This window comes from Cyprinodon tularosa, unplaced genomic scaffold (genome assembly GCF_016077235.1).
Source record: "Cyprinodon tularosa strain WSP-4 unplaced genomic scaffold, ASM1607723v1 ctg108, whole genome shotgun sequence".
NCBI lineage: Eukaryota > Metazoa > Chordata > Actinopteri > Cyprinodontiformes > Cyprinodontidae > Cyprinodon > Cyprinodon tularosa.
Window position 1 is genome coordinate 1,684,602 of NW_024037871.1, and position 22,674 is coordinate 1,707,275.

The following is a 22,674-nucleotide window of genomic DNA, read 5'->3' on the forward strand; positions in this document are numbered from 1 at the left end:
TCCACAATCCTGTTACATTTCAAATATTCTCCAATAAACCCTTGAGGCATTGACAGAACAGATGTGTTTACATTTCCTTTCATTTAAGGCCTCATTCTAAATCAATCTATCACATAAAATCACAGTAAAATTAAATCAAGTTTGCAGTGCTATTGTGATAAAATATTAAAGTATTCAAGTGGAGTCATGTCCACAGGGCTGTGTGCAGGTTTGAGTGTGTGTGTACCTTACCTTCTCTAATTGTAAGGTGTGGGCAGCAGGTGTGTCCCCACCGTTGGAGCTAATTTAGACAAATCAGGAGAAGATTAAAAGGACTGGATCCTTTTATGCAGAAGTCTTACTCCAGTTCTAATTTTAACCTCTGACCTCCTCCTGTCTCAGAGTGTTTTGGCGAACTCACAGCTGAATCTCCTCCAAAGTATCTCCTCAGCGCTCCTTTGGTTGCTCCTCCTGGGATATGCTCTCTTAAACCCTCCACATCATCATTACTACTCAACTGCTGTCGGTGTCATGTCACTCTTCTCTCTGGAAACATGGATCAAACATCATCAAGAACACACTCCACAACTTGCCAACATTGGTCCCTAGCCTACCCTAGCTCTCTTATGACAACCTCTTTTCTTTCTACAACAGTAAGCCTAAACTTTTTTTAGTCATCATCACTGGAAGTACTATCCAGCATCACCTCGTCCAATAATTACCTCTCCTCCTCAGTGGCAATCTCCAACCAGCTCCCCAATCATTCATTGCTCTGTCAGTAAAGCATTTATATCATGATCTGTTGTCCATAGCTGTCTGCACCAGGGTCTCACAAACAAAAACCACAACAAGGAGTATAAATACTCACTCTATATTTTTTACATAACATTTTATTAACTTATATCTTAAACAGTTTGTATATATTCAAAAATGTTAAAAATGGCTCTGCCTGCAAATAACGACTTCCTGTGAGCCTGTAAGCTGCATGTTAGAATAAAATCCAGTAGAAATTATATGTCAGAAATAAGTTAATTACCTTAATCCGTATATTATATGATGTCAGTTGAAGCATTTTGTAATGAGAAATTCATACTACAAACATGTTGTGGTGTTGTAGATCCACATTTCCTGTGAATTTTTGCTGCTGCCATATGTCCCCTCTGCTTGGTTCAGAGCCAGCTTTAAGTAGCAGCTGAAGGATCTATATCCATCTTTATATTTAGAAACAACAGTGTCACAAGATGTCTGTGTAGGGAGATGGTAAACACCACCCGCTGGTTCACAGGGTATATAACGGCACCAACTGTGAGTTGGACTTGTACCCTAAAGCTAAGCCTAAACAAAAAAATATCTGCTCCTCAACCAAATCGCAGTGTCTTTCTTTGAGGGGTCTCAAAGATTGTCTCTACAAATGGCACTACACGTTACCAAGATATCCAACCAAGGTGAGTGAAATATTTTAAGTTACTTTTTGTAACTTATATGACTGATATGTAACTTATGAAGCTACCTCCCAATAATTCTTTATAAGCTAGCTATAGTGAGAAACCATTCAGATGGACCTGGTTTTACCAACTGTTTGATAAATAAATTTTTTGTGGTACATTGTTTATTTTAAATGTAACAAAATCAAAATGATTACATTGTTGCAAACCAGCAAAACTTGTATTCCCTAATTGAATGAGTAAAAAATACAGATACAACAAAGAATCTGTTTTCGATTTCAATTACTAACTGTCTTTAACGTGGATTTGATTTTTTTTTTCTTTTTTGATAGATTTTATCATCTGACAAAACTACTCATACGTTTCTTGACTTTACGAATAGAATAGACATACCTCATTGAGAAAACCTGGTTGTGACACTGGCAAAAACTAAACAAAGTAGATAGAGAAACAAAGGACATAAAAAAGATCTATGCAGCAGAAGGTAAAACATCTATTGGATTAGAAAGGCAGTTTTTAGCAATGCTGCATTATAGCAAGAAGGTTCTGGGTTTGATTCCCAGCCTAAAGTCTTTCTGCATGGAGTTTGCTTGTTCTCCCTGTGCATGCTGGGGTTCTTTCCAGGTACTCCGGCTTCTTCCCACAGTCCAAAACTTGACGGTAAGGTTAACTGGCATCTCTAAATAGTCCTTAGGTGGCATGCGTGTGTGTGCATGGATGTATTTTTTATAGCCCCATTTACACTACCTTTTTGAAACCATTCCGGGATCGGTCCGAGTACGGTAACTGAGATAACCGTTAAGTGTAAATGGTACCCAAAACTGAGCCGGACCATGCCAGACACAACCAAACCACGCTAAACTGGTTCTAGTTCATCAGTAGGGCTCAGTTCTCAGATGACGATGAGCACATGAACAGACCTTGTCATCTCCTTACAGTCAGCCTCCCTCAGCAGGAAATTTCTGACATTCATAAAAATACTAGCTTCCCTACCGTGCCACACAATTTCCAGTGATGATTCTGCTTAGCAGTGTGACGAACCTTAACTCCTGTCATTATTTCCTGCGTCTGTGAGCCCTGATTTGACTATCATTTGTCGTATTCACTTGCCAAAAGCCGACTCTGTCAAGTAAATTCACCAAACGCTGCCTTCTTCGCCTGACTCTCCACAAACAACAAATTATCATAATAATAACCAAACTTCCTTATTGTTACAGACACGGCATGTTGATTTGCTTGATTCCCTTTAGAGAGCAGTAGTACCGTAGGTCGTCACTAGGAGGCCCAGGAGCCGTGTGTAAACAGTCGTAAGGAACCAAGCTTGGCATGGTTAACTGATCCGAGCTCCTAAGTCCAAACGAGATCCTGTAGATTTTTTTTTCTTTTTAAATATTTTTATTAGGAATTAATGCACATTACAATAGAATTGTATAACCACTTCAGATTTGGTAACACACCATTTCTGTAAAACAATTAACATGTACATGTTGACACCATACAAATATCGTGCATCTCGAAGAATTAAGAATAAGGCATAGAATCAACCTCCTAGGGTGTTTTTATTAATTTGGTGGCACGAACAGTACACCATGCAACTCAAAAGATAAATAAAATAATGGATATTGTAAATAATGGATATTGTAATAGTAACAACTACATAAGTAAAAATCCTATATAACAATAATTAAGTATAGATAGAGCCCACAAATATAATATAAAATAAATAAATGTAAAAAATTAAGAAGAAGAAGGGGGAGTCCATCAGAACAAGGGGCTGTCTTACAACTTTTCCTGAACATTTAAACACATACTTAGAAAATATGCCTCATATTCTCTAAATTCTACACACAATAAAAAAAAAACACAAGCAATCTTCAAAACCCTTCAACTTTACTTTCAAAACAATATTCATCATTCTCTGAGCTTATTTCACTTGCAAATGACAAACCATCAAACAGCATTTATAAGAACAAACTGAACATTGCCGATCAGTGTGAAACACCATGGTGAAAGGAAATAACAACTTATGACCTTTCTCTACTTGGTATTACACCTGCTGGAGGTAAGTGTGTTGTAAAATTCCTTACATCATGTTTTTGACTGGCAAACTCAGAACACACTAAACAGTATATCTTATAAACTGTAGAATATTTTATTTTTTCCACAAAAGATCTGATCCTACATACACAAAATTATATAGTGGTACACCCAAAAAATGTTTAAGGCTTTGGTACAGGGTAAGCCTACTTTAAAAAAAAAAAAGGAAAAAAAAGGTAAGTTTGTGGTCAGCAGTTTGTTTAATATGATATAAAACCTATATCCCTATATTTCAAGTGTGCTTCTACATAAAATAGGAAAACTCTTCAAATAAAGCCTTAGCAGTGGAGCACTTTTGTGGTATTAACATTTAAAATCAATCAACCAATCAATCAGCCAATCAGTCAACAGATAAATACATACATACTATGATGATAAAGAGGCACTGATTATTTAAAAAAAACACAACCTTACTCCACAAAGAGAATCTAGAAAAATTTTATGTAAAATAATAAACCATTGCATGTATTAAAATTGTCTGAATCTTCTTAGTTTTTCTTCTTCGCAGATTTAGAGCAGACCCTCAGTGACAGCTGTAGTCTGTCCAGGAAATTTATTTTTAGACAGCAACACAACGCTGACAACATTCCCATCTTAACTTCTTCAAATATTTCTGGTGACACTCAATAACTCGCTAGGGTGATATTAACTAGCAGACAGGTGTAGAAATAGACTGTATGAACAGAGTATAGTTACAAGAGGCAGCTACTGTGAACCAGTTTCCAGATTGCCAAATGTCACTAAGTGTCGCTATGATTGAGCACAACTTGAAAAGAGGAAACCAAACTGAAAATTACTTTAAACATTATCTTAGGAAGAACTCCTCTGTTGGTAATGAGAAGAGGCCTTAAAATTCCTAAAACATCACAAACAAAATACCATTTAATAGTGTCCCTGCCAACATTATTTATGGTGCCTCAGGCTGACTGGTTCGGTTTTCTTCTGAATAGAGGTGAGAGGTGAACACTATCTGAATAGGTTCTTCATGATCAAAAGAGACATATGGGGGTAAGCGAATGCTTCAAAGTTCAAAGTACATACTTTTAAGAGGTGTTGGAGGTGCTAAAAGCTATATTTGACTTTACTACTTGCTTAAAAGCCAAGCAAATGACTGAGAGTATTGCTATCCTTAATTCACTCCTATAAATTAATAGATCTCCACCCACCTATAAAAAACAAATATCTTAAGAGTCTATGAAATCCTCATAAACATGTTAAAATATACGAATATGCACCTATGTCCTTTCAGGTTTAGTGAATATATTTTAAGTTAGCATACCGTATTCTGGTCAGATTACTCCTCCATGTAAGAATTTTTTGACCTCTGCAAAAAAAGAAGCCATCTTAAAAATGTATTAAGAAACTGTGCTTTATCTTCAACATCTTATTGTGGTAATATTTCACTTAATCAAGTGCAAGGAAGCCAGTTAGAGTAGGTCTAAAGATGGTTGGAGCCGCACTTCAGCGCAAAAGTGTGTTCCGTATATACTATAGAGAAGGTTTGCCCACCAGCATAATAACAAAATTAAACATGTAGTCAAAGCTCCAACAGCATGGATCATATCAAGACATTGTTCTTGTGTTAGAGTGGCCTAGTCAAAGTATAAATGGAAGCTGCAATTGCACACACAGACACACACACACACACAAAAACTGTTTCTAAATTTTTAATGTTCTGAGCTGTGTCTAATATTTTCTCCAAAACCTGAATTATGATCCCAGCCTAATTAAATCTTATTCTGTATTAATTCAGTCAATGGAAATTATAGCATACTCCTGCACAGACAGCATGTTTTCTCTTCTGTGCAAGAGTTTTATAATACGGTGCCAAAAAGAATCATGAATAAACAAGATACCCGTGTGATACACTTGTGATCAACAGGACTTGGCATAGCTGCACAGTTGGTCACAGGAGCATCATCCCACTGATGCAATGTTTTTAGCTTACATACCTATTCAAGTCGCACTGTAAATTAACAGCATCTTTTGGAAACACACTATTTGGCATACTTTAGAATATTACACATAGGTTCTAAAAACTGCAAGCACCTTCCTGCGTATTGTTATTAGCTAATGAATCATAGAAAGCAGCCAAAATATCCATAAACACAGGAAGTTGTATTGAATATGAAGGCAAAATCAGTCATGCTGCTATGGAGTCGAGGTCAATGTAATATTGTTGATCATAGGAAGCTTGTCTCAGCTATTAACAATGACAAAAACAAACAGAGGTGGGATGTTTGTGGCTGAATGTTGTGGTGCAGGACAGCAACAACCAAAGGCAGGGTTTTCCTCTAGACATCCCTGAATTTGGAGACATGAAAGAAGCACTTGGAGGTGCCAGCATTCATTTCAATACACAGAGGTGTTGCAAAAAAAAAAAAAAATCACAATTGACTACCTTTTCTCCTTTGTTTAGAATCTCAATTGTTCTTTAAGGATCCCTTGAGTGAACAATGGAGGTTCTTTATTTAGGGTGCGGCTGAATACACTTAAAAACAATATAAAATGTCTCAGGTGCAAATTTTAAAGATTAACAGACCAAGAATGATATCATCTGGTCATAGGCATACATTTTAGACGCATGCATCCCTTTACGGTTTAACATTTATTAAATGAAATATAATGCTTGGAATCTTACATACATGCATTATAATGCATAGATTTCGATGTCAAACAAAACAAATAACTTGAAATAAACGATAGCGGAAATATGCAATGTAGGAGATTACTGATCTTTCTCCATTGCATGCAAGTAATATAAGTGTAAGCATGCAAGTAATTATTTACATGGAGTCTAGTGACACCTGGTGGTCAGAACAGGGAGAGAAATATCCAAATTTCATAATCAAAACCTTTCAACGATTAAGCAGACAGACAGACAGACAGACAGACATACAGATAGATAGATAGATAGATAGATAGATAGATAGATAGATAGATAGATAGATAGATAGATAGATAGATAGATAGATAGATAGATAGATAGATAGATAGATAGATAGATAGATAGATAGATAGATAGGGGATTAAGAAAAAAAACTTTACTAAAATTAGCTTAACTAAATATGGCTCCCTTAGAAGTGATCTACCACCCACTATACTAAAGTCCCACCTTTTTTGTGCGCTGGAAAAAAATATTTGCCCAACGATTCCATTCAAGCCAATCACGTTCTGCAGGCTGTCAATCTGCTCTCTGATTGGCTTGTTCTCCTAACAAGTTCACCTCTTGACGTGATTTATGTTGTGCTAGGGACTTGCTAAACAGGCATAGCAATACTTATTACTCTTCTTCCCCCAAATCACGGTAAGAATACATTTTTGCATGTTTGGGCTGATGGGGATTTAAATCTATTTAGCATGTTAACAGATTAATAAATATATTCACTAAAGAGGAGATAGGAGGTAGAGTGTCACTAACTCCCTCCTCAGGTGTCAGCTCCCTTTTAGAAACTGTCCCTCATAATGTCAACTCCTTGTTAACAGGTGGGGTGAAACACTGCAATCATTTCTCACTTTTGTCAGACTTCCCATTTAATGACATTATGAACAATATATTATAGAGCCACAGCACAATAACTAATTATGCCAGAGTGGTTTGACTTTACAGATATGCTGTATTCTTACTCTAGAAGTAAATATAGGCCTACATCCTCTCACAAAGGGGGTGATGTTTAAAAAATAACTATTAGTGATGTTTAATACCATATATAGCGTAGCTATATGGTACCAGAGTAACATTATAATAATTCATTTGCAAAGAAGTGCCAGAAACTGGTTACGGAGGCTGCCAAGAGGCTGACACCATATGCACTGCAGGATTTTCCATCAGTAGCTGGTCGTATTATACTATATATACTATATTTAGACTATATATGGTAGTAGGCATCTAGATCGCACTACTATACCATCCCCTGCATTAGATGAATTCAGTTTGAGTTTTGTTAGTCATCTGTTGTTATGGGATTGGCTGTCACACTGGTATCATTAAACCTTTTTGTTATATGAGGAAAAAAAATCCTTACATTTTGATCACTTCATAAATATTCCCAGTTAAATCGCTGGTAATTTCACTAACATAGTCTTGCATGAATTTAGTAAATGTTTTGTAAAAGCAAACTAAAAAAAATAAAATCTGAAAATCTACAGGTTTGCTGACATACCTCTAAATGCACCTGTATGTATGTCGCTATGCAGCAATGTTTTGCACATGTAACGCCGTATCCGAAAGCAATATACTAACTCCCTCTATAAAATATATTTAAAATTGATTTTATTTGACTGCAGTACAATTGCTTGAGCTGCCTTTGTCCATTTAGGATATTTCCCTTCAATTAACAGCGGATTGTTATTTGTGTGGGTGGTGGGGGTAAAATAATTTCTAACAGGATTGTTTAAAAGTTCTGAAATAATTTGGGAATTTTGCAAAAGTTGCGTGTTGTACGAAATCCACTCTTTGATAAAAACATTTTCTTTAAGCTGACTTGCTGACAGTTTTAAACTGTCCTCTAAAATATCTCAGACAATAGTTTGGGGGGGGAGCGGGGTGTCATCAAGGGTTTGTGAGAACAGCCCTATAAATTCGCAGCCTCCCTTCCAGGAGTTGATACGCTAACCCCCCCTTATTGCAGTATTTTCCAATAGTTCATATTTCATTTCCACTCTATTTTAGTAGCAGTCCTCTCAAATGTCAACTACTTCTTAATGAGCTGAGTGCTTGTCTGCACGCATTTGTTATTTGATCTTTATATAGCATTTCTGTAGAACATAGTGCATTTGGCTCAGATTTAGATTAGATAACACCTCAGATTTGTATTTGTAGTTACCTAAAAACAATATTTGAAAATGGTTACAGTATGCCACATTCCAAATTGAAGACCACCATGTGAAAAAGGTGGCACTAGAGTAACATCCTAATAATTTATTTGCAAAAAGGTGCCAGAAACCGGTTAGGGAGGCTGCCAAGAGGCTGACACTGTATGCACTGCAGGATTTTCCATCAGTAGCTGGTTGTATTTAACGTGTTAACATGTGACAAACAGTACTTGAGTTAAAGGGGGGATGAGTGGGGATGGCATCCCCCTTCTTAAAAAACATCTTAAAAATCTTCCCCCAATACCATCCCCTGTGACATATTATTACTGAATGTGTAAAATTTCGACTGTATATTAACAGTAATGTGCACTCTTATTCTATAGAGCAGGGGTGTCAAAGTGGATCCAAAAAGGGTCTTGTGGCTGCAGGTTTTCTTTCCAACCAAGCAACAGCCACACCAGACTCCAGTCATCTCATTAAGTGAGTCCTATCTTCACATGATGACATGATGAGATGACTGGAGTCTGGTGTGCTATTGCTTGGTTGGAAAGAAAACTTGCAGCCACACGGCCCTTTCTGGAACCACTTTGATACCCGGCTATAGAGGTACAAAATGTTGTTTTCATTATTTTAAAATTTTATATATTATATATATATTATGCATATATACATACATACATACATTTTACATTACTCAAGTAAAAGTAACAAAGTACAGGCTTGTAAATTTACTTAAAGTAATAAAGTAAAAGTAGAAACCACTTTTTTCATGCCGTTGCCTACATTTTAAATGGATGTCTGCCAATAGGACTAGATCTCCGCTGTGTTCATTTTCAATCATCTCGTCGTCCATACTACTATGCTAACGCCACCGCCACCAAGCTGCAATTATTTGCCGCGAATGAATAGCGCCGAATCTGTCGATTCATCTTGTAGTGGTGCGTCAAATGAAACATAGATTCCCATCCAATTAGATTGAATTTGGTATTGATGACGTGAAAAATAATAACGATAACTCCAATGAAATTATTCAAAACTAAAGTAACGAGCCAATTTTTTAAAATGTAGGGAGTAGAAAGTACAGATATTTGTGTAAAAATGTAAGGAGTAGAAGTAAAAAGTCGCCATAAAAATAAGGAGTAAAGTAAAGATATCAGAAAAATCTACTTGAGTACAGTAACGAAGTATTTGTACTTCGTTACTTCCCATGCATGCATGCATGCATACATGCATGCATACATGCACACATACATACATACATGCATGCATACATGCATACATGCATACATGCATACATACATACATACATACATACATACATACATACATACATATACTGAACTACTATATCTGTTAGGTTAAAAAATGTAGGTTCGTAAAAGAGGAACTGAGTCCACACAGAAAGGGATTTTCAACAGCTTCTGCAGAAGGAGAAAGAGCTACACCCAACTTACTAACCCTCTCTGACGGACTTCCTCTGCAGAGCCTTTTTAATAACAGATCATAACACATGGTGTGGGTTACAAAACAGAGTATTCTTCTGACAAGACAAGTGATCAGGTCATAAGACAGAATGCTCTTCTCATTGAATCACAAGACAGAGTGAAGCATCTCCTTTCCTCAATGTTTTGCACACCCATTAACTTTATAATCATCATTGAATAAACCTAACAATATCTTTATCTGTTCTATAACTATATTTTGTTAAATTACAACACATTTATTTAGGTTGTTATTGAACTGGTCATGCTAACTGAAATTAGTGACAAATACATATTTTTTGTTTTCAATGATTTATTTAAAATACTTTTTTAAGTGGGCCAAAAATACAGCTTATAACTTGTATGACATCGAACTAAATATATGGGGTTAAAATTATTTTTAACTCTCATTCTGACAGGGTCAAATTTATAAATGTAGGCTAATGCATCCAGTGCAGGTCTTGAGTGACAGAAGGATTCTATCAGTGTTACATTACTGTTAGACAATGTCTCTCATTTAATTTAAGAACCTGTTGCAGAGCTTAAGAGCTATTTCCGTAAAAGACTGCTGCACCCTAGGTGCACAAAGGAGCGTTATTACAGATCCCTCCTCCTGGAAGGAAGTCCTGGAGGACGCAGTTAGACTTTCTTACTATCACTGCTCCCAAAAAAGTTTTCTTCTGTTTTTGCTGTCATCATTCTTCGAAATAGTCTGATAGCCCCTGTTTTGTTCTGATTGTGCTGTTTTTATAAACCAATAACTGTACAGTATTTCTCCTTATGTTGGAAATTGTCCTTACTGCACAAACTCCTTTTCATATGTTACTCTTGCTATTTTTATTCGTTGAGTAAACTACCATAATTTTTTGCTTGCTTTTTCTGTTTGAAAGCATACGTCTTTACCCTCAGGGGCAATAAAGCTAATTTCTATTCTATTTTTTTGTAAAAATATATTGATATTTAATCAAATGTACCTACACAAGTTGCATTTTAACTACGTGCTTCTTGTTACCATTAGCAACCTGCTGTTCAAATTTTTGATAAATTTGCCAATACAAGCCAGCCGTCTAAGAAAGTTCTGGTATTTGCCGTAGGCAGAGATTGCCCTTTAAGTCATTGCTAAAATTACATATGGGTTAAATTTTTTTAGAAAGATATATTAACTGTATATGCTTTGCTAAAAAAGATAAATTAATGTAAAACCATAGGAGGACAGGTTTGAGCCCACATTAGTTTTAAATCTCTGAGTGCAGTTAGGGTATTTAAAAAAAAACTTTAGGGTTTTATGTTTTACTGTCATTCTATGTTGTAAAAAAACAGCAGTAAGAATCCCACCTAACTAAGGGTGGGAATTGGGAAGAATTTGGCAATGGGATATATATCACGATACATTTGTTTGGATATGATCTATCTATCCCAACATATCTCCATACCTTAATGGAGACGATATATTGTGACTTTTATAATAATATAGCCGATCGGCTGGTGCAGAACCGCTTAATAATAGGCTCATGGGCGTTGCGCTGCCACTCAGTGGTTGGGGGTTTAAAAGTTATAGAAAAGTAAGGCAATTAAATGGATTTATGAAAATTAATATTTTTTACATTTAAGATCCATTCAGTCTATTTTTAATCGGTATCATAATGGTCTAATTAAATATTGTGATATTTGACAAAATAGATATTTTCTTACACCCCTACATCCATCTATAGGAAAAAAAAGCATATGTAGTTGAAAGTATGTGAACTTCTGATTGTAGGGTGGAATACTGATTCATTATTAAAATAATCATAAATTGAAATCATCAAAAGCGACAGTGGCGTTGGATGTAGGAGTTTGCCCTGAAATCGAAAGGTTGACGGTTCAAGCCCTGACTCCGACTTTCAGTGTTGTTGTGTCCTTGGGCAAGACACTTCACCTGCATTGTCTACTGATGGTGGTCAGAGGGCCCGGTGGTGCCAGTGTACAGCAGCCTCGCTTCTGTCAGTGAGCCCCAGGGCAGCTGTGGCTACAATGTAGCTTGCCACCATCAGTGTGTGAGTGTGTGTGTGAATGGGTGAATGAATGTAGTGTAAAGCGCTTTGGTCAAGTCTCGTAACTTGAATAAAGGTGCTATATAAGTACATGCCATTTACCATTAGAAGAACAGGGTAAAGAGTATTGAATTCAGTTCGTCTTTCTTCTCTCTTTAAGGTGAAACATCTGTAAAGTGCAAAGATGGACACACCATTAAGGTACAGATGATAGTTTCAATAATCAAAAATTTCATTCTTCACATTATCCCAGTGTTTGAACCAAAGTGAAGTGTTTGAATTTCAAATTCTTTTTCTTTGTTTCAACAAGTTCGGCTGACCTCTCTGAGATGTTACTGGCGGGGACCAAGGAGTCCCACACCAAAACGGAGATCTCCCCGTTGGGCAGAGACTTCTACAGAGGCATAGTCAAAAAGGACGTCCTTAAGGTTAGTTTACAAAGTTTTAATTGTGGTATGAAAATCTGCTATGTGGGTTAAATATTTTATTTGAGTTTGAGGAACAGACAATCAATGATAGGGTCCACCAAACCAGCTCTGCCTTTAATTTTCAGAGGGGAGGAAATCTGGCAGAGTCCTCCAGGCATTAAATTGTTAGCTATAAACAGGTTGTCTGTGGAATGGCTTTGCTACTGCTGCCACCCTATTTTATATTTAGACAGTTGTAATGCCAAAGGAACACAGGATTATTATTTTACTTTTATAGAGTTTATATTTAGGCATAAATATGCAAAGGGATCAACTCTTTCATGCCTCACACAGGTTTATTGTCTACTCTGTAAATGAAAATTTGAATTTAAATTTTTTCACTGTATCCATGGCACACACCAATATAATTGAGTGATTAACATATAAAATTAGTAAAAATTATGAGATTTGAAGAATAAGAGATCCTTTTATATTAATTCCTTTTCCGTCAACACTTTGCAGTCACCTTTTGCTGCAGGTACCGTTGCAGGTCTTCAAGTGGGATGTCCCACCCAGAGACTAGGCTCTGGCAGACTGGATGAAAAGCATGATCTAAAGTTGTGATCTAAACCAATCTATTATACAGTGAAGAAAATAAGTATTTGAAAACCCTGCTATTTGGCAAGTTCTCCCACTTAGAAATCATGGAGGGGTCTGAAATTGTCATCGTAGGTGCATGTCCACTGTAAGAGACATAATCGGAAAAAAATCTAGAAGTCACAATGTATGATTTTTCGACTATTTATTTTTATGATACAGCTGCAAATCAGTATTTAAACGCCTGAGAAAATCTATGTTATCAAACATTTCCTGGAGTTTTTCACCAGGATTGCACACACTGCAGTAGGGGTTTTGGCCCACTCCTCCACACAGATCTTCTCTAGATCAGTCAGGTTTCAGGGATGTTGCTGAGAAACACGGAGGCTCCCTGCAAAGCTTGTCTTTCGCTTCAAGTCATTGTCATGTTGGAAATTCCAGCCTCCACCCATCTTCAATGCTCTGACTGAGGGAAGGAGGTCGTTCCCCAAAATCTCACAATACATGGCTCCCGGTCATCCTCTCCTTAATACAGTGCAGTTGCCCTGTCCACCCCCATGCTTCACAGTAGGGATGGTGTTCTTCCTCCAAACACGGTTAGTGGAATTATGACCAAAACGTTCTATTTTGGTCTTATCTGACCGCATGACTTCCTCCCATGACTCCTCTGGATCATCCAAATGGTCATTAGCAAACTTAAGATGGGCCTTGACATGTGGTGGTTTAAAGTCGTAGGGAAGTGGCTGTTCCAACCGTTGCATTTCCGAATTCTCCTGAGCGGTGCCCATCTTTACACGAGTAAATAAAGTGAATGTGATTGGTCGTTTATCAAAAGGGATTGTTGTGGCGGAAGGTTCGCAAGCAAGTTTGGTTTTGGCCGATTTGTCGGAAGCATCTTGCTAACTAGTTAGCAAATTAGTGCTAGTAGGTTCCCAATGTGAAATTACATTGGGACCAAGTAGCACTTGGCAACGACACTGTCAAAGAACACTATGTACAGTGGAAACATTCAAGAGGAGGAGAGTTTTGTGTCGGCGGTCGTGGATGAGTCTCCTCCGTCATACATTTTTTATTTAGAGGAGGAAACCGGGGACAAAGTTGTTGCAGAAGAGGACGCCAGGGTGGCAGAAGCTTTGTTTGGTTTAGAAGGCTTACAGCTGTAAATGTTTGAGCCCTTGCCTCGCACTGCTGCCAGTTCTGTTAGCTCTACGCCTGCAGAAGGCACAGACGTCCATCCACGTGAACAATGGGACGGAACTCAATGGTAAAGTAAATTATTCTTATTTCTTATTTCAACCATTGCATATATTAGCTGCGACAAATGAAACAAGATGCTATGACTGAAAAAAATTTGACTGACAGATGACCGTTGATATATGATTGGCCGAATTTAGATGTACAGGCGGACATATAACTAACTGGCCAGCATAAGATAACGGAAAAACCCACCACAGATTTTAGGACAGGATATTTTTTTAGATACACATTTTCTAACTTTTGGGACAATATCGTCTTATCAAGAGCACATTTATATACATGTTTGAGCCAGAATGATTTGACATTTAAATATGACTTCCCTACAACTTTAAGCAGGCGAACCTTCTATGCCATGCATTGTTTCAAACCACAACGTCAAAAGGCCGATTTATTCTTCTGCGCATAGCCTTTGCAACCGTCAAATTTCTCTGTGTGCACCCTCTGTCTCTGTGTCCACCCCCCCCCCCCCCACACACACACACACAGAGGTTCTGCAACTGTCGTCGCGCACCTCAAAAAAATCCTGACTACACGTCAGACGGTCAAAAACCCATGCAGACCTCAAGCAGAAGTGCGCAGACAAAAGACAACTGTGATTGGTCCTTGGTATGCCTTTCTGGCTGTCTGTGTGGTCGTCCTTCTTGATTCGGTTCCAGGGCGCGCCATTTTTAAAAACCGAGGAGTAATAATAATAATAATGGATAACAGAATGAAACGTTGATCGAGGAGGTTCGGAAGTACAACCTCTTGTACAATGCCTCAGACATGTTGTTTTGGAAAAAAAATACTCCTGCAGGCGCGAGTTCTCGAATAGGTTCCCCCTATCGCTTTGGCGGGAAACTGCTGTGCGTACCTACAAATTCCAGACCGACAATGCAGAACCATACAAGCAAAAGTGGTTCGCAAGCAGAAGCAAGCGACGTTTGTTGTGTGCGCTGCAAAAGTAATTCACCCTTTAGTGTATTACCAACAGTATCGTTGGAAACGGTGGTCCCAGCTCCTTTTACAGTAGTTCATTAACTAGTTCCTCCCATGTAGTTCTGGCCTGATTTCTCACCTTTCTTAGGATCATTGAGACCCCACGAGGTGAGATTTTGCATGGAGCCCCAGCCTGAGGAACATTGAAGGTCATGTTGGTGCTCTACAAGAGGTGAATCTTGTAGATTTAATGACAGAACTGAGGCAAAATACAAAATACAAGAACCAAAAGACCAGGAAACACTAGGGAAAACTCACGTGGGAAGCCAGAGATGAGGAAGCAACTAAACAACAACAAGGAACCAGCACTGAGTGACTGCAGAGGTGGAGTATATAAGGGGAACAGAACAAAGGGTGGGCTAATGAACGACATTATAAGAGGTTTATTTTGGAAATCATCATAGAGATTCTTTTAGTAAGGTTTTGTGTGACTTGACTCAAACTTAATGTTTAATGCAAATTGCAAAAAGGAAATTGCATCTCCAACTTAAATGAATGGCTTAAATTTATAACTGGATTTACCTGACTTAATCTATTGGTGTTTCAACTTGTGAATTTAATAAATGAAGTTGGATCAACTTCATTTAATTACTTGTTACCAATTGAAGTAATTAATTTAAGTTGGAGCAGCATTTTCTCTCTAGAGTGTAGCTGTAACTTAATTTTGTTTCTACCTCTTTGCATATAAACAGAAAGGGATCGAAGCTCTGTACTTTATTTATTCGGCCATGGAGGATGAGCTGGAGCGGAATAAAGACCACCCTTACCTTGCTCAGATCTATTTTCCTACGGAGCTCTACCGCCGGGAAGCCCTGGCCCAGGACCTGCAGTACTTCTATGGAGCGGATTGGGAGAGCCTGGTGAGCAAACACTGTTTAATCCACAGAAATGCAGTAATTATCTCTTTTGGGCCTTATTTGTTATATTTTTCTCCTTCAGATAAGCCCCTCTGCAGCCACAAAGCTTTGGGTGAAGCGGATCCGTGAGGTGGGAAAGAAAGACCCGGGGATGCTTTTAGCTCATTGCTATGTTCGCTACATTGGAGATCTATCAGGTGGACACCTCCTCAATAATGTGGCCAAGAAGGTCCTGAGGCTCCCTGCAACAGGGGAGGGTCTGAAGTTTTACACATTTGAAGGAATCACCAGTCAAAAGGGCTTTAAGCAGCTTTACCGAAGCAAGCTGAATGAGGTGGACCTGGAGATGGAGACCAAAGTAAGCATTGTGGAAGAAGCTGTCAGAGCCTATGACTTCTCTTTGAAGGTGAGACAACTAGCAGGATGGATGATTGCTAAATTATTGAAGAAAAAACAAACATACATGAAACAAATGCACATTTGAATGAGGGATATAATAGAGATGGGTATAAAGCAAAAATTAGGATATTTTTGTATTCAGGTCATTGCGGAGCTTGAAGAAATTGGAAAGTCTAGCAAGGAGGAAGCTGTAGGTTTGGGACACAGTCATGCAGCCACCATGGGAGGTGATGCCAAGTGTCCTTTTTCAGGTGCTAACACAGGTAAGACATTATGCTTGTTCTTCTGAACAAATAAAAAAAACGAATGATAAATAAATAATCCAGTATGTCATGAGTCTTGATAATTTTTGCAACCAAAGCGTCTCCCTTAGCCTCCATATGAATTAACTTCAACTGCAAACGTTAACTTTTTTTGGCAGAGAAGAACATTTAGTGCAGTCTGGTATAACTCAGGTTTATTTTTTTACTATTAAAAGTCAGTAAAATGGAGCATGCATTACTGCTCAGGCTTTTCTAGTACGCCTATACATCTTCTAGTATATTAATCCACCAACACATATGTTTTACAAAATAGGTCCAACATAGTCAGCTTGTTTAAAGTATTTGTAAAACTTTTTTTTTTTCAGTTTGCCACAAGTTCTCTCTTGTATATTAGTTTGGACTATGACTGAATGTTTTCTCCACATCAAAATGCTTTAATAGAATGTATTTGTGTCTCTGGTTGTATCAGAGAATATTGTTATACTAACAGGTTATTCTCCACTTCGGTCTGAAAGTTTTTTGCAGCCTATAACAGTCAATCTTTCTAAGACTGTCCTGCATTTTGCTTCATCCATCCTTCTTTTAGCCCCAGCAGCTACCTTGTCACATCTTGGCACATCTTTATTCAATGTCTTTGACGCATCTGACAAGAGTATTTCAACATGGGTATGCTTTGGTGGCGCAGTGGTTAGCGCACATCACCCATGTATGGAGGCCTTAGCCCTTGACGCGGGCGACCTGGGTTTGAATCTGACCTGTGGTCCTTTCCTGCATGTCTCTCCCCCGCTCTCATACCCCCTTTCCTGTCAGTCTACTGTCCATAAAAACAAGCCACTAGTGCTGTAAAAAAATACAAAAAATAGTATTTCAAATTTGTTTCCCTTCTTACATAATTTGTTGCAAACATGACCTGTTAAAGATCTTATCTTGCCTCTGGATCTTTCTGTATTTTTCTTAATTTGCTATTGTTTTTTAAAGTATTGGCCCAGTCTAGTTGTAAAAAATAAAGAAGGGGGATGGTTGTTTTTGTTTTTGGATGCATACTTAGCCTAATTAATATAGTCTATTAACCTAAAGCAATATGCATGGTATAGTTGTTACATGTCAGGTACGCAGGTTATTGACCAGTCAGTCACTGGACTGGCATGGCTATCAATGCCCCTACATAGTTAGTGACTAATTTCCCACTGGGATCAGCTTCATAGTCATGGTAGGCCACTTCTTTGATATTATTTATTTTGCTCAGGCTACTTGTAAGCCCACAGCCCATCACATGTTGAAAGGGCAATATTATTGCCATTACTGTTAATATATAGTAGAAATTTTACACATTCAGTAATAGCATGTTACAGGGGATGGTATGGGGGGATGTTCATTTTAGAAGGTGGATGATTTTTAAGAATTTTTTAAGAAGGGGGATGGTGATCTCCCACATACCCACCAAAGGTTGTGTTCAGGTAAATCAGTTCCTCAATACATTTGTATAAAATTATTATATATCCATACAAACCAATTTGGACCTAAGTAAAAAGTAAATGCTTCCCTTATCCAATTATAAATTCACAAATTATTATGTTCAAAAAGGGGGACCGGAGGGTGTGCTCCAATTATAGGGGAGTCACACTCTTAAGCCTCCCTGGCAAGGTCTATTCGGGGTGCTGGAGAGGAGGGTCCGTCGGATAGTTGAACCTCGGATTCAGGAAGAGCAGTGTGGTTTCTGTCCTGGTCGTGGAACGCTGGACCAGCTCTACACCCTCAGCAGGGTCCTGGAGGGTGCATGGGAGTTTGCCCAACCAGTCTACATGTGCTTTGTGGACTTGGAGAAGGCGTTCGACCGTGTCCCTCGGGGGGCCCTGAGGGGGGTTCTCCGGGAATACGGGGTGCCGGGCCCTTTGATACGGGCTGTCAGGTCCCTGTATGACCGGTGTCAGAGTCTGGTCCGCATTGGCGGCAGTAAGTCGGGCTCGTTTCCGGTGAGAGTTGGACTCCGCCAGGGCTGCCCTTTGTCACCGATTCTGTTCATTACCTTCTTGGACAGAATTTCTAGGCGCAGCCAAGGTGTTGAGGGGATCCGTTTTGGTGGCCTTAGGATTGCGTCTCTGCTTTTTGCAGATGATGTGGTCCTATTGGCTTCATCAGGTCGTGATCTGCAGCTCTCGCTGGATCGGTTCCCAGCCGAGTGTGAAGCGGCCGGGATGGGGATCAGTGCCTCCAAATCCGAGGCCATGGTCTTGAGCCGGAAAAGGGTAGAGTGCCTTCTCCGGGTCAGGGGGGGTGTCCTGCCCCAAGTGGAGGAGTTTAAGTATCATGGGATCTTGTTCACGAATGAGGGAAGAAGGGAGCGGGAGATCAACAGGCGGATTGGTGCAGCGTCTGCCGTGAAGCGGGTGCTGTACCAGTCCGTCGTGGTGAAGAGAGAGCTGAGTCAAAAAGCGAAGCTCTCGATTTACCGGTCGATCTACATTCCTACCCTCATCTATGGTCATGAACTCTGGGTCATGACCGAAAGAACGAGATCGCGGATACAAGCGCCCGAAATGGGTTTCCTCCGTAGGGTGGCTGGGCTCTCCCTTAGAGATAGGGTGAGAAGCTCGGTCATCCGGGAGGGACTCGGAGTAGAGCCGCTGCTCCTCCACGTCGAGAGGAGCCAGTTGAGATGGCTTGGGCATCTGTTTAGGATGCCTCCTGGACGCCTCCCTGGTGAGGTGTTCCGGGCACTTCCCACCGGGGGGAGGCCCCGGGGAAGACCCAGGACACGCTGGAGAGACTATGTTTCTCGGCTGGCCTGGGAACGCCTTGGGGTTCCTCCTGAAGAGCTGGAAGAAGTGGCTGGGGAGAGGGAAGTCTGGGCCTCCCTTCTTAAGCTGCTGCCTCCGCGACCCGACCCCGGATAAGCGGAGGAAGATGGATGGATGGATGGATGGATGGATGAAATTATTATTGTTATTATTTTTTTAATTGACGTTACAGTTTCTCTGATGCCGGCAAGATTACTGCAACATCTGTAAAACGTATCCATCATTTAACCAGTACCTCTCTGGCAACAGGAAACTGTCTGAAATATCAAAAAAACAAAACAAATCGAACCACAGAAAATTGATAAAATGAATCAAACTAATGAACAGAAGCATAATTGTGGGAAATAGGATTTGTTCTTTCTGTTCTTAATAAACTATTGTTGCAATGTTTTGGAAAGGCTGAAGGATTTTAACAGCAGTTTGTTTATGTTTCTTTACAGTTAGGAAGTACAAAGTCCAGTCTTGAAGTAACAAGTTTATGCTTTAGATATTATGCAAAACTCCTTGAAAGGATATGTCTAATTATGACAGCTTATCAGCAGAAGGAAACCTAGAAAAAATGTTCAGTAAGTTTAAATGACATAATCAGGAAAAAAGTGTGCCACTAGTGTGCACAAAATATTGTGTGTAAAGTGACATACTGCGCCGTTTCAGAGGCTCTATGCTATCGGAAATGTGATGTCAATATTTTGAAGACATTGCCATAGTCTTTACATAATTGCTTGTAATAGCTGTCAGGTATATACTGTATATACATATATATATATATATATATATATATATATATATATATATATATATATATATATATATATATATATATATATATATATATATATATATATATATATATATATATATATATATATATATATATATATATATATACATACATATATATTTACATATATACACACGCATATATATATATACACACACATATATATATAGTAAATATAATTAGTGCAAGCTCTGAACTCTATGTTTCCCTAAAACTAACTGTTTTTTGAAAGTCTGATAAGAATTTTCTGTTAGGTGTTTAATCTCCTACCATTATGTATTTATGTAAACCATGACCTTGGTTCCCTCCTTCTCTGTGTGCAGCTGCTGGTGAGAATCCAAACTACCTCAGCCATATACCCAATCAGTTGGCCCTGGCTGCCTTGGTTGCCGTCCTTGCTGGGTTTACAGCCTGGTACTCTCTGAGAGCTCCTTGAGGCGCCACTTTATTACAAATGGCATCCTTCTTAGTCCAGCATATAATGCGTTAATTGGATATTGGCACATTTAGGGCCCTTTTTTAAGCTCCACCTGGTGGATTAAGCATATCTTACATAATTGTGCTGCAGATAGGAAATCAAACTGGTTTTCTGATGTGGTGCATGTTGTGTAGCAATAAAGTACTTATGATGTATATGCTATAGTTAGCCTGCAAACAGATTCGAGAGAAGCTCCTCTGTAATTGCCTAAACCTCAAGATGAAGTCTGACTTTATTACATATAAACTGAATTTAAGATTGTGCAGATAGTGGGAGGTGAACTAAAGATGCTCTGTACAAATGGTTGTGTATTTCTTAATCAATAAAATTTATGAATCGCAACATTGTTGGTTTTAATATTTGTTTTGTTTTTTCAAATGTAAGCAAGCAATCAAGTTTATATATATCTATCTATATAGAGATAGATAGATAGATAGATAGATAGATAGATAGATAGATAGATAGATAGATAGATAGATAGATAGATAGATAGATAGATAGATAGATAGATAGATAGATAGATAGATAGATAGATAGATAGATAGATAGATAGATAGATAGATAGATAGATAGATAGATAGATAGATAGATAGATAGATAGATAGATAGATAGATAGATAGATAGATAGATAGATAGATAGATAGATAGATAGATAGATAGATAGATGTGTGTGGGGGGGGGTATACAGACTTGCTAGGCATAGATTTATTAACATTTGCTCACACAGGCACCTTATGTACCACTATTAGTAGGCCTACCTGAAAAAAAAGTGCTTGTAGGTCCTCTTTCATCTGCCATGACAAAACTTTTAGTTTAACAGGGTTCATCCACACACAAGTTAGAGCAGAGTAGAATAATCCTTTCTTTTCTTGCAGAGGTGAATTTCAGGTGTGTGAGCTACAAGTACTTGAGGTCCATGCAGGGGCGGTTTTAGCTGTAGGCTAAACTAGGCAGTTGCCTAGGGCCCCAGGTTCCTGGGGGCCCCATAGAACTCCTTTAACATGTATGGTTAATACTAGGGTTGGGAATTGAAAAGATTTTCACGATTCCGATTCCCTTTTCGATTCTATGAAACGATTCGATTCTTTATCGATTCTTTTTTCGATTCCAATTTGGGGGAAAAAGGAGAACAAACAGTTTGATTATCAGCATCAACTTTGTTTACTTAACTATTGCACAATCTTACAAAATCAACAAGATCAAGATGTCCACAGGAAATGTGAAACTGGAGTAACATCCGTGTTTAAATGAAAAATGAATACAAGAACAAACTTAATAACCAACAATGTCTAATAACAAATGATGGGATAATAACCTATTTTAAATAACAAAAAATACTAATTATAAAACAGTAGTAGGGAAAATTAACAGTTCTTTTGCAGAAAGATGAGCATATCTGCTTTTTCTGGAAGGATACGGGATCTTTCAGGGCTTATGGTGTCTCCAGCCGTGGAGAACACCCTCTCAGATGGGGTGGAGGAAGCCTGCACACAGAGGTAGTTTTCAGCCAGTCCAGATAGCAAGGGCAGCGTATCTTGCTTGTTCCACCACCACAGTGTGGCGCTATCCCTGCAGGGGATGGAGGGCAAGCTTTTATAGAGCTGGATTTCCTGATCTAACCTCTGGGCTAAGGAAAGACGGGGCTTGTCTTCCTCCTCGAATAGTTCTTCCAACTTGCGTAACTTGCGTAACTTACGTAAAAAACGTGACGTAAGTCGTGCATCCCAGAGCCGGCGCTCTAGGCTCTGGTGCTGCGGGAATCGAAAAAAGAATCGTTCAGAGAGCTGCCAAACGATGCCATGGAATCGGAAAATACAGAACCGGTTCTGAACAGGAACCGGTTTTCGATTCCCATCCCTAGTTAATACAGCTTTTACTTATTTGTGCACATTATGTTTTTGATAAAAATCCTTTTGCTAAAATGCCATCGGAATGCGTATAATATTAAGTGTGTCACTGACTGATCCACCACATTGGATCAGTCCATTTGCTGTGCATGTGCAGAAAG

General features: G+C 38.6%; 1 protein-coding gene across 2 annotated transcripts; it reads left to right on the top strand.

Moving 5' to 3' along the window:
• The first annotated feature begins 1,256 nt into the window (after nt 1–1,256).
• On the top strand, nt 1,257–21,003 carry LOC119787495 (heme oxygenase 2-like). Of its 2 annotated transcripts, none has more exons than XM_038291399.1 (7): nt 1,257–1,424; nt 11,988–12,051; nt 12,161–12,278; nt 15,782–15,949; nt 16,029–16,352; nt 16,488–16,608; nt 20,511–21,003. In XM_038291399.1, exons 2-7 carry the CDS (start codon nt 12,035–12,037, stop codon nt 20,621–20,623), a joined length of 861 nt encoding a protein of 286 aa, XP_038147327.1. In that variant the 5' UTR covers nt 1,257–1,424; nt 11,988–12,034; the 3' UTR covers nt 20,624–21,003. The 2 variants fall into 2 exon arrangements, with proteins under 2 accessions (XP_038147327.1, XP_038147318.1); XM_038291390.1 differs by having other exon boundaries at nt 12,011–12,051.
• Nucleotides 21,004–22,674: the final 1,671 nt, after the last annotated feature.